This window comes from Pavona decussata, unplaced genomic scaffold (genome assembly GCF_977016875.1).
Source record: "Pavona decussata unplaced genomic scaffold, jaPavDecu1.1 SCAFFOLD_53, whole genome shotgun sequence".
Lineage (NCBI taxonomy): Eukaryota > Metazoa > Cnidaria > Anthozoa > Scleractinia > Agariciidae > Pavona > Pavona decussata.
The window spans coordinates 4,686,074-4,699,532 of record NW_028145475.1 but is presented as its reverse complement, the minus strand read 5'-3'; the positions used below and the strand labels follow the sequence as shown (position 1 = coordinate 4,699,532).

Below are 13,459 nucleotides of genomic sequence, written 5' to 3'. Positions count from 1 at the left end.
TCGTTGCTCTCTGTATTATCGAGGTGTCCGCTACTGAAGGCGGAAGTTGACCGTAAGTGGAAACGAAACAATAACACCATCCAATATCTTCAAAGTATAAAGGAACGCAACAATAACCTTTATTCGTTGATGCTTTAGCATTCGCTTATAAAATACTTCAAACAAACTCAAGTCGAGTTAACGAGGATGTCCTGTTCATGAACTCTAGGGCGGAAGATTACGAAGGGGGCTTCACCCTGATATAACTACACTTTAACCTCTTTATTACGGACACCAAGGAGACAGGAATAACTGTCTGCATTATAGAGGTGTCCGTTTTAGAGGAGTAGGCTTTACATCGATCTCGGTCTCTCAGAGACCAAGTGAACTGTCCGTAATAGAGAGGTGTCCGTATTATAAATGTGTCCGTAAGGAGAGGTTCCACTGTACTCGATTCCGATCTACAGAGTTTTTAAACTGAGTCTCTTCATTCCTATTATGCATTTTATTTTTATCCAAAAGTGATTGTTTTGATTAAGCGTAGCACCAAAAAAAAAAATCACATTGGGACACCTCTATATGTTACACAAGAAAATCCACACTGTTTGGTGTTTTCCAAGAGTATTTACGATATTAAAATACGGTTTCACAACTCATTTTCACAACGCGAGTCTTTTCGCTTCTCGAGCACGCACATGGCTTTTCCTTACGTCACTTGTCGTCTTGACGACACATCTCGTGTCCAGTCCCTTTAGAGGCGCGTACTTATAGTTCCTATACCTAACACTCTCCCCTAACTTGAAAAGAAATGTCATCCGTGACATTTGACAACATTTGGCATGCAATACAGAACAAAACTTTACGAAAGTGGCCTTTTTTGTTTAGGATTCCTTGCTTCTTAAATCCTGGAGTGGGTTGATCAGGCCCAGCTCCTTACAGACCACGTAACATCTCTCAGTTCATCTGTCCAAACTAGTGTTCAAGATTCTGTAGCACAATGACCATCTTCAGACAGTTCCTACAGCATTCACAGAATGAATGTCAGAATTGAATACACTTAAGAAAACTCGATTTTTTTTTTTTTAAACAATGTGATAGACAAAAACTGTTTATCTGCTCATCTGCACTGAAATGACTGATAAGGTGCTCCCCATTGTGGCAACTGTGGTACCATTGGATAGGGCATACAAGGCATCATCATATTCATGTTCCAAAACATGGGCGGTTCTGGTGGAGAAATATAGTTACAGGCTGGTGGCAACGTACAGTACTGGTTCACTGGGAATTCAGGTATGTAGGGCGTTGGCAGTGTTGGTATCCCACCCTGCTGTATTCCTACATATGGATCAACCTTAACCTGTCGCACATAAGTTGGTTCCCCAGGACTGTCATAAGTAAACCGTTTAGGTGCCTGTCTAAGACGTTGAGGTCGATCTGATTTGCTAACATCCTCTCGCTCGTCCCTCTCTCCATCGACTGCTTGAGAGTCTCGTGTTAGCTGTGCTTCGCCAGGAGTACCAGCAATGTTAGCTTCCGGCCCCATTTCACTTGACACCTCACCAGAATGAACATCCGTGAAATCTGGTTCTGGCTCGTCTTTACTTGTAGACTCTAGCTGTATCTGTATTCGGTCATTTCCATCGTGTCCTGGTGAAAGATTCAAGCATGAAACGTCTGGAAATTCATCTTCACTGTCACTTTCGTTCCCTTCTTGTACCAGTGGTTGGACATCATCACAATGATAGGGTGCTGCTGTTTTCGTCTTCTTTACAGGAGGGAGGTCCTCCCAGGGTTTGCCTGGTAAATAGTCACAAGGGAGTAAGAGGTTTCGATGTAGAGTGCGGGTGGGTCCTTGGCTTGATTCTGGTCTCACGTCGTACACCGGGCTTCCCTCCCCTTTTCTTGCAACAACTATATGGATTTGGTCTTCCCAGAAAGCGCGGAGCTTGCCAGGCCCACCACGAGGAGTAAGGTTGCGTACAAGGACACGGTCTCCCACTTGCAGTGCTGATGATCGCACTCGTTTGTCATAATTTTTTTTCCCCCTCATGGCATTCTTCCTGGCAGATTGTGATGCGAGTGAGTAAGCTTCTTGCATGGCAGATTTCCATTTGGTAACATACTCAGCATGTGATTTGGCTCCTGTCTCCACCTCGAGGTCAAAGATTACATCGATTGGCAGACGAGGGCTGCGACCAAATAACAGGAAAAATGGAGAATAACCGGTTGACTCGTGAACAGTGCAGTTATATGCGTGAATGAGTTTGTTAATATGGTCCTTCCAGCAAGACTTGTGGGTTTCCGGTAGGGTACGCAGCATGCTGAGAAGTGTACGGTTCATTCTTTCCACCAGACCATTCCCCTGTGGATGGTACGGAGTAGTTCTCGAATGCATTACTCCAGAGAGTTCCTCCAGCCTTTTGAACAACCGGTTCTCAAATTCGCCCCCCATATCGTGGTGGAGTTTCTCTGGGAAACCAAAGCGTGGGATGAAATCATTGAAGATCTTGTCTGCAGCAGTAACAGCAGTTTTATTTCTCGTCGGGTACGCTTGTGCATATTTGGTGAAATGGTCAACAACAACTAGGATATATTCATGGCCCCCAGAGCTTCGCTCGAGATGTACAAAGTCGATAGAAACCATCTGAAGAGGAGCGGTTGTTAGAATTGGTTGTAATGGTTCTCTCGTTGGTAGATTTGGGCGTCTTTGTTTCAGGCAGCGGCACGTGTGATGGATAAAGTTTTCAATGTCTCTCCTCATGTGTGGCCAATAAAATCTCTCACGGGCTAGAGCTAGTACCCTCTCAACACCAAGGTGGCCCATCTCTTCATGGAGTTCGCGATAAACGGTGCGACGAAATTTCTGTGGAAGAACAACCTGCTGGTTACGATAAAGTACTCCACTCTTTCTGTTCACATGAAGTTTATGCCACTCATTCAGTAACTTACGAACCAAAGGTGATTCTGAGTGCTTCTCTGCAACTGTCGGTTTGTGTTTTGCTTTGATCAATTTAAGGACACGCCCAATGTAAGGGTCTTCATTCTGTGCTTTCGCTAAATCCACCACCCTTACTTGGTTACCAGATGCTTGGGACAGAGCGTCAACATGGAGCTCCTCTTCTTTATCAGTCAGTGCTGCAATCCAGACATTGTCACCACTTGATAACACTTGGGCTGCGGATATTGAGGCGTGCAAGCTTTCAGGGGTTACCTTTTCAGTACAACTGTCCATGTAGGTCTTGAAGTCACTGGGTAATCGGGAAAGACTATCTGCATCAACATTCAACTTGCCTGGTCGGTACCGTATTTCGAAGTTAAAGTCAGCAAGCTCTCCGACCCATCTCAATCCTGTGGCGTTTAGCTTGGCAGATGTTAACACATAAGTTAAGGGGTTGTTGTCCGTGTATACTACAAATTCAGGAGCGTAGTAGAGATAGTCCCTGAACTGTTCTGTCACTGACCATTTCAATGCTAAAAATTCCAGCTTGCCAGAATGCATGTGGTAATTTTGTTCACATGGGGTCAGAGTCCTGGATGCATATGCAATTACTCGGGTAGTACCATTCTGCTTTTGGTACAAGACAGCCCCCAAGCCATCCTGTGACGCATCGGTGTGTACAATAAAAGGTGAATCATAATCTGGATATGCCAGCAAAGGGGGTGAAGTTATTTTGTCTATCAGGACATCCAATGCTGACTGTTGACTGGGTCCCCACTCTACTGGTGATGAAGATGGTAACTGTCCACTGCGCAGCCTTGGGTTCTGTCTGATTGGGTTAGTATTCTTTTTCTTTGGTAGGTCATGATTGAGGAGATCATAAATGGGTTTTGCTGTTTGTGCAAAGTTTTTGATGTGACGGCGGTAAACTCCAAGTAAGCCCATAATTCTTCTAACTTCTCCAACTGTTTGCGGCTTTAAATCCTTCATCGCAGTCACTGCATTTGTAGCTTTCGGATCTATCCGATACCCGTCTTGAGAAATCACTCTTCCAAGGAAGGACACTTCCCGCTTGAACAAGTTACACTTTCTGGGCTTAAGCTTCACACCATAACTCTTCAACCGACGAAGAACTTTACGCAGATGCTCAATATGTTCAGAAAATGTTCCCGAGAATACAATTACATCGTCCAAGTAAGGGATGCATATCTCATCACGCAGCTGCCCAAGACAGTTCTCCATAAATCTTTGAAAATTTGCTGGAGCATTCATGAGTCCAAATGGTATACGCACCCATTCGTATAATCCCCAAGGCGTAACAAACGCAGTCAATGGTTGACTTTTCTCTCCAATGAATCCCTGATGGTACGCTTTTCCCTGATCCAAAACACTGAACCATGATTTGCCCCCGAGACTATCTAAGGCTTCCTGGATCCGAGGGATGGGATGCCGATCTGGCACTGTTTTCTTATTCAATTCTCTGTAATCAATACACAACCTCATCCCACCATCTTTTTTACGAACACAGACAACACTACTTGAGAATGGAGATCTGGACTTCCGAATGAAACCACGGTTAAGCAAGTCCTCAATGTAACCTTTAACTTCGGGATAGAGTGGACGGGGTATGGAAATGTAGTTCTTCTGTACTGGTTGGTCACTAGTCAACCTGATATCCATCTCTAACTCGGAAATGCAGCCGACGTCATCATCACTTGTCGCAAATACATCTGCTTCTTCGACCAACAACTGTTTCGCCTGCTCCTTTTGTTCTGCTGATAATCCACTCAAATCAACTTCAGGTAACCAAGACAAGTTTCTCTCAATTTGCTCAGCAGGTGTATGTTGTTTACAAGGCGATTCAGCACATGGGGTTGGTGTCTCAGGATCCTTAAACCTGACTTCGACAGGAGTCACTGACCGGACAAGATGAAGGCGTCCCAGGACAACTCTCCCAGGTAAAGTGATGTCATGGTTTGTGTTGTTGGTCACTGGGACTGAGAAGATGGTTGCATCGCCCTCCTTTACGGTGGTAAGGGATTCATGTACTGCCAATCCCGAAGGCCAGGTAGCCAACTCGTCTGGCTCAAAAATGACAGGAGTCTTACGGTGGATTGGTCCAGTATTAGCACGACAAGGTAAGTGAACAGTCTCTCCTGCAGGGACAGTGTGTGGCTTCTTTGTGGATTTAACTAGACAGAGTTCACCAGAGTTAGTAGTCCGAATTAGGCTTATCAATGCTTGCAGGTCACCACTTTTACTCACTTTGAAGCTTCTCGACATCCGTTCCAGCAACACATCATCTTCATTATCTTCAGTGTTTCTGACCATCAACTCTATAACATTAAAACCAATGATGGGCTGCTCAATGTTCTCCTTTGTTACCAAAAATGGAACCCTTATCTCTGTCTCGTTTCCATCTGTCAACCTCACACCAATCTCTACCCACCCACAGTAAGGGATATCTGTTCCATTTGCTGCTTGCAAACTTATGGACCCATCTGTCCCAAGTAATTGTTCAATATCCCTTGTTTGAACTGTTGGTAGTTGGCTCTGCAGGAAATCTTCTGAAACAATTGATACTTGGGCTCCTGTGTCCCATAAAACTTCTGTAGGCTTATCCTCCAGGTAACAATCCACTAGACACTTCCTTCCCACCAGCCTAACTATGCGCTCCTGTTGCCTGGGAGTGATATGACTACTGTACACACCTCTATCTTGTGCATCTCCTAACCCCTTTTCTTTAGACGATTCTCTCTCAGAGAGCTCTTTGATTGCTTTGCATAACACTTTATGTTTTGGCCAATGAACCTTTTGACAATGCTCAGAACAATATCGAACAGACTGGCAGGCTGAACACTGTAGCAACTGTTTACGGCAATCAAACTCCAGGCAACCACTACACTGGTGGGACTTCTCTTTCTCTGGCAAGGCTACTCCCTGTCCCGCGGGGGTAGCCTGGATGCGTTTCCCGGATAGCTTCTGAGCCTGGTTTGACAGTAGCGGGCAATATGGTTCAAGCCTCCACAGAGATAGCAATGTGGACATCGGTCACCTTCCCTATTCATTCTACACTCTTGGCAACCAGGTGGTCTTGCTCCAGTCCTCGCTCCCCTCCCAGTAGGACTAGGTGCCATGGTGTCTGCCTTCTGGTTATTTGCTACGTCACGAAGAGTTTTAACTTCTGATTTCACTGTGGCCAGCTCCGCTTGTACAGCTTTTAGTGTTGCTAGGACCTGTGAGTCCTTCTGCGACTCCTTCTTCGTGTTTGCTTCCACTGCACCTTCAACGGTGAGAACCTTTGCAGACTTTCCCTTGCTGGTAAAACTGAACTTATTACTTCGCTCGGCTTCTGCAGATATAGCTAGGCTCATTGCTCCAATGAGGTCTTCATCTGCGACTTTTGGGTTCTGAGTGAGTGGTCTTATCTTTGCACGAATGGTTTCGTCAGCAAGACCGGTTTCCAAGGCATGCAGGAACAAACTTTGCACCGAGGAGGCATCGTACTTAACCCCACTATCGGACTCTTTTGAAGCACTAATTACCTTTTGCCTAATAGTGAGTGCTCTCATCAGAAATGACTGAGGGTCTTCATTCGGTTGCTGGGCAATGTTTGTTAGAAGCTGGTAAAGTTCTGTGGCATTTTTCTCATGAAAATGGAAGCGAAGAATTTTACGCAGCCTGGGTAGGGTTAGGTCAGTCAGGTTCTCTAGGTAGCTTCTTAGTTGCAGGCCTGGCTGCACAGCACGAACAACGGCACTAACTACTTCTTTGTCTGAGTATCCCTTGGCAAGCCCTGATTCTATTTGGGATATTAGAGCTTGATAACCCAGTTTATCTTTCTGACCAGGGTCACCCACCACTCCTTGTATTTTGAAATCCCTGCGGAATATGCTTTGCTCAACCCCCTTGGCAGGAAACTTGATCGTGTCTTCGTCTTTCACTGAGTCAGGAAACTTTTCTTTCTGCATTTTGGCTAATTGTTCTTCGACTAATTGCTGCTTAGACTCTAAATCACCCAATTCTTTTTTGAGCTTCTTCAGGTCGCCCTTGCCTTCCAATTCTTCTTGGCCGTATTGATCTTCTATCCCCTCGAGTGGCGGTGGACCCAACTGTGCAATTAACCCCTCAACAAATTCAATTTGATCATCGCCAGACAACTTCTCGAATGAATCCTCAATATTTCGTCTGATAGACCGAATAACACTTAATTTTCCCTTGCCTTCTACTGCCGACTTTTCAACTTTTGCATGAAGAGCAAATTCACATAACGCACTCAGGTCCAGCGACAAAATTTTGCGATCCAGAAGAATCAGTTGTTCCTCCGCCATTTCGATTTTACTTGTAAACAACACGAACAGATTTCCACATGCACAAAGTCCAATAAAACAATGTTCCTACCTTCCCTGGCCTCAAATTCAGGCTCCACTATCTTTTGCCAAACTATCCACACCAAATGTCCGCTTCAACTACAACCAGTTAAATCCTGTTAATAAATCGTTGTCCATTGAAATCCAAAGTGAATGCGTAATGGCGGCGACAAACGCGAGTCCTCGCACACAGTGAGCAATCGATCGTCAAAACAGGTACATTTCCATCAAGTTTCTTCGAGAAAAATCTCCCGGACAGGCCCCCAGAATGTTACACAAGAAAATCCACACTGTTTGGTGTTTTCCAAGAGTATTTACGATATTAAAATACGGTTTCACAACTCATTTTCACAACGCGAGTCTTTTCGCTTCTCGAGCACGCACATGGCTTTTCCTTACGTCACTTGTCGTCTTGACGACACATCTCGTGTCCAGTCCCTTTAGAGGCGCGTACTTATAGTTCCTATACCTAACATATAATACGGACACCTCTCTGTAACGGACAGTTCTCTTGGTCCCTGAGAGAAAGAAATCCATATAAAGCATACTTCTCTAAAACGGACACCTCTATAATACGGACACTTATTCCTGTCCCCTTGGTGTCCGTAATAAAGAGGTTTGCCTGTACTGATTTCGAAATACCATTCACCTCATTCGTGAGTTATTACATTCGATTATTACATTATGCGTCAGAAAAGTTCTTACATTTTGTGTTGAATACCTTATTGCATTTTACGTTAGTATTACAGGATCGTGGAAGGTGCTTAGCATCGTATCCTGAGTCAGTTTATTTTCCCAAGACTCCTGTTGTGCCTGTGGGTGAAACACGTCGATCAGCCTCATGAATGTACCGCACGCTTCTTCGTCCCACTTATCGCTCTTTTTGCGTTCGAATCCATGCGCTTTAAACACTTTCCCTTCCCAATAACGTTCCAACATCTAAATAATTTCAACATACGTTGCATTGGAATCCCAAACAGTAGCATGCACCTACTCACCTCTTGTTTATTAACAAAACGTTCTGTTCGATGTTGCTGTGAACGGTTAACATGGCTAAAACTCTTTCCATTTACCCAGATTTTTTCTGACATTTTCCCCACGAAGGGCTCTTCCTCTTGTCAACGTTAAACAAAACCAGGAATAAAACTAACTGCAGTAATGAACAGTTACATTGTTTCCTAAACTCTCTCTGTTATATTAGTAACGACTTCTTACAGTCATCTGATTGACACTGATTAATTCGACGTTATTTGTCCGTATTGCGTTCAAAGTTCTCTTTACCCTTAAAATTAATATCATTCGCCCAAGTAGTGAAGTTAAAACAAGTGAAATATATGTTGACTTGCAGTATGAGGAAAAAGACCTATTAATGTTTTGATTACAGGGAAACTTTTCCCCGCAAGAACCATTCAGTTGTTCACCGAGCCCAGTGCTATTTTGATTCATGACAAAATCCGTTCCGCTCGATAACTTTCTGTTATAATTATGCGCATTTCAATATGATGTTGGATTTTACTGGACTTAATTTACAAGTAATACTAATGGCGTTGATTTCCTGACAAAGGCAAATGAAGACACACTCTACGCTTGAATTTAATTGCTAAAACTACAAGGTTGGATTGAGGACCATAACGAATGAAAAGGATGACAATCTTCATCACTGTAAATTAGCTAACTAACATATTACTGAATTGAAGGTTATGCGTTGTCCGACAGCTTTTTGTCATGTAGACCAATCAGAATGAGTTTAGGGAACTCGTTTTTGCTAGAAACAAGACACCAAAAATAGCCTTCTTCGGTAAAGTACTTTGCTACCTCAAAAGTTGAAGTTTTCTCATCTTCAAACTACACTGGGCTCTTTGAATTGTACCTGCAACCGGCGCGATCTTGATGTAACGGTTCAAATCACGCAAGAACACCTATAAAGAGACAACTAACGACAACAATCCCAAATGTTAGTTTTATTACGGATATGCACCAGTTTTCATTGATCCGCCATTAGAATTATTGTGTTACTGTATGTGTTCGTAAAAGAATGATTGCTTTTTTATTTTTTGTTTCATGTTCACAGAGATTATTTCCAGACTGTAAAGGGACTTTACCAGACTTGAGTGAACAATGAATTTCATCATCATTTTGCTTGCCGCCTGCATCATTCCTTCCTCGGTGTTTTCTGCCAATCAGTCGGTAAGATTTACCGACATCTTTTCACAACCTTACAGTGTTTCATTTTATTTACAGGATTACCCTTCAAATCCTCTTGTTTGTACCGATTGTCTTTTCATTCTTTTCTTCCCGAATGCGACGTGTCCTAGTGCGCTCTCGAGTATGTTGTCATCGCATCTCGCAATCCATTTTCTTTAACGTTTTTATTCCCGGTTCCTTCAATTTACGTTTTCGCTTTCTTTTCGTCGTTTGTTTGGCTTTCATACACGTTTACAACCCGCTAAGATACAGCATTTCTTCATGAATCAAGTGAAATTTGTTAGCCAAACAATAATTAATTGTAAAGTAATCAAAGTTTACTTTCACCTGATTTGATTATCAGAAGGTGAACACCCAGTGCCCACGAGTCATCAAAACTTCCGTCAACGGTGTACCTGGAGTGCCTGGGGTGCCTGGGCTGAATGGAAGAGATGGAGCCAAGGGAGACCAAGGACCATCGGGAGCACCCGGTGATAAGGGACCTGTGGGACCTGAGGGACCTAAGGGAGCAGATGGTAACCAGGGAGCTAAAGGCGAACAGGGTGTTCAAGGAGCGAAGGGTGAACAGGGAGGCCAGGCCATACAGAAAAACTGGAAACAATGCGCGTGGAAGAACATCAATGATGGAAGGGACAGTGGACTGATAAAGGTACAGGAAATTATAATGTAACACTAACAGACAACTAAAGCTTACTGCGCTTGGTTTTAAACTTTAACAATCCTGCTTTTAAAACTGTCTTCATGAGGGCAAGAATTGATGGCCCAAATTTCCTTTCTACTTATATATATATATTTGTCAAATTAAGTTCCGTCTCGTAATTACTCGAATGACTGTTATTGACTGCTCAGTTCAGTTAAGGTAAAACTTGGCTGTAAAAAGATTATCGTTGTCAAGGTGATTCCCCCTTAAAAGAGCAAGTAAAAAAATTTTTCTCAAACTTCATGCACTTGGTAATCATGTTACTTATATTTAAAAAATGCAATAAAAAATAAGGTTCACCGGGCTCGTTTTTGCACAACATGGATGGCCTTTAAAAAAACTTTGCGACCGACGAGGCTTTCATAACTTATAACCCTAGTAAGCAGAAAGGGGCACTAGAATTTCTGAAAAAGGCACTTCTTGGATTAAGTTATTACAGAAGAGCAACAATAAAGATCCTGAAATACATTTTAAACCAAGAATTCTCTTCATACGTACACACCCAGCACTATCTAAAGACTTGTTCTTTACAGCCTTAAAATCAAAATATTTTGAAGCACAATTTTAAACTTTTCTTGAAATCAAGACATATTGCAGATAACGTTGTGTAAATTAAATTCATGTATTAAAAAGTGGGGGTCACCGTTCTCGTTGTCGAACTATTGATCCTCAAAGCGCGAAAATCTGTTTGAAAATCTTCACGGACGAGAGAAGACTGGGTCGAGTTTAAAAAAGGCAGCTCCCCAAGCACAGGTACTGTAGAAAGTTCGTTCATTAAATTTATTTGCGTTTGCATGTGTACTGTCTTCATGCAAATGGCCAATGAAAAATTACTTAAACGAAAAAGAAGGGTCGACTCTTATGCGCCGAAGAGGTGCGCAATGCAAAACAGGGGAATCACATTAATCGATTGCTTTTATTTTCAGGATTGCGTTTTCAAGAAGCTGGCTGACAACACAGCTTTGAAAGTCGAGTTCAACGGTGATTACAGAGTCTGCTGCTGCCTGAATTGCTGTAGTCGCTGGTATTTTACCTTCAATGGGGTGGAATGTCGCAAGCCATTCGCCATTGATGGTGTTGCCCATATTGCTTGGAACCACGGCAAAACGGACACCAACATACACAGAACGACACAGATTGGCGGCTACTGCGAAGGAATCGCCAAGGGAACAGTTCGAGTGGGAATCAATGTTGGAAAATGCATGGGGAGGAAAGCTGGTGATGCTTTTACCGGGTGGAACTCCGTGACACGTATCATGATTGAGGAAGTCCCCCCATCCCAGTAAGAACCCAGCTCAACCCACAAAGAGGAATCATGCAGTCCTAAGATTTATTTGCTTTGCTGTTAACAAGTATATCACGCATAAAACAACATACCAGTGTGTTTTCAGCTTGATATGATTTAGACGGACTGATAGTGTAATTGAGGAAACATGGGGATGTATTCTGCTTTGCAAACAATGAATAAAAAGGCTTAGATGAAGCAACCATTGGTTGTTGATTTTGTTACCCGCAATTTAATCCGGGATGAAATAAACGCTGATTGCACGTTATACCCTGATCTAACGAGAACCGGCTGCTATTTTCCTGCCAGAGAAGGAAGCCGGGTAAAAGCGCACATAATTCTCGAGCTTTCAAAAGTCAATTCAAATCCATTAGGTGGGATTTATCCAGTTTTCCAAGAAGAACACAGTTTGGCAGAGGTTTGTTATAATCGGTGACTTGTGTGTGACAGAAGCGTAGAAATATTCCCAATGATGTGGATCTACTATTCAGCAAAAAATATCACTTTGGAGTGATACAAGGAATATTAGTGGAGCGAGGGATATTGTTATTTATATTATATGTTCAGTATTGTTAGCAAAAAACTTCTACTTCTGAAAATGCCTTTTCTTTCTAGCTGTCCAACTAATGTTATCGGTGGCTGGTACCCTCAACATATGAAGCGCCGGGTCACTTCTACAAATTCTATAAATCACGATCACAAGATTGCGAACATCCATTTTTCATTCTTCACTGAAAGGGCAAACAAGACAAACTTGCAGTGAGACAGGACCTCCTTGTGATTTTAAGAGATATTTTCCGGTGAAGGCCGTTGGTTAGGGCCTGGGTAACAGAGGCTTAACTCTTTCACTCCTAAGAGTGATCAATATGTAATTTCTCCTTACATTATCAATACATTGTCAACCAGACAGGTGATGAGAATGAAGAAAATATTCAACTAGGTGATATTGTTTGATTTAACACCAAATTCTGTGAACTAAACTTTAAAAGAAATGTATGGTAGTCAGGAGAATTGACATTCAGATCATGGGAGTGAGAGGGTTAAATCAACCTTATCTCGACCGGGGGATTCTGCCCGACACGATTCAGTTGGACGATACCTGTTTTAAATGTGCAAAAACAGTAAAATTCATGTTACTTTTTAGATCATTTTCCTTTTATCTTTGCACTATGGTGACTCTTTGGTCTGGTTTTGGCGCTTTTCAGAGGTTTTGGGGAAATCATGATATCCAAGATGGCGATTCAAAAATGCCGTCATTTTGAGATCATGACGCAATCCCCGCGTTATATGACGTTATCGTTTCCCGCTGCAGACCTCCGGTCCTCCCCAACCCGGCCCCAGAATATAAAAAAAGCCCGGCCTAAATAGGGTTAACACCCTTGCGCTTCCCTGTTGCATCGCGCCATCAAGCGCCTTCTTTCAGATGAAGGCAGTGGACCAAGGGAAAAGGTTAAACTTTGAGAAAGCGGATGCCGAGACTGACCCAGGGGGGAACCCAGTTGACAAACCTTCCTTGCTTTTTTTTATGAAATTCACCTCTTCGTCGCTGATCGTTCATGTTTTAGTGCCGTAAGAACAGCAAGTCTAGATTTCCAGACATTCTGCATGGACAGTTCCCTTATATTTTAACCTTCGGGGGTACTACCCCATATTTAACAATTAGATTAGGAGCTCGAGATTTCTATCATGTGCGCCCTCATCAGCTATCACGCATAGGAATCGAGAGCGAATAATCTAATTATTTTAGTATAAATCTACTAGTCGCTCAAAACTTAACAAGTAAATTATTCAAAAACTCCTCACAACGCGAAGAAGCGGCCTGAATTTTGTTGACAACCGCTACTCGCTATCTATCACAGAATAGATAGCGGGTAGCGTAGCCAATCAGAGAACGGCATTTGTAAAAGAACGCTAGCAGATTTATACTTAAACTACGTAGGTATGTGTCGCCCCAAAGTGTATGGTTTTTGAGCCGTTTTGGT

General features: G+C 42.9%; 2 protein-coding genes across 2 annotated transcripts in view; both read left to right on the top strand.

Moving 5' to 3' along the window:
* LOC146480629 (collagen triple helix repeat-containing protein 1-like) overlaps positions 1-11,679 on the top strand; it is a 28,737-nt gene extending 17,058 nt beyond the window's left edge. The window contains exons 3-5 of the mRNA XM_085109865.1: positions 9,359-9,474; positions 9,836-10,141; positions 11,119-11,679. Of these exons, the coding sequence (XP_084965991.1) occupies positions 9,406-9,474; positions 9,836-10,141; positions 11,119-11,478 (735 nt within the window). The 5' untranslated portion in view covers positions 9,359-9,405 and the 3' untranslated portion in view covers positions 11,479-11,679. The remainder of the gene's footprint in view (positions 1-9,358; positions 9,475-9,835; positions 10,142-11,118) is intronic.
* The window catches only part of LOC146480627 (collagen triple helix repeat-containing protein 1-like), a 77,489-nt gene that overhangs the window by 51,430 nt on the left and 12,600 nt on the right, over positions 1-13,459 (top strand). The gene's annotated exons all lie outside the window — the stretch shown is intronic.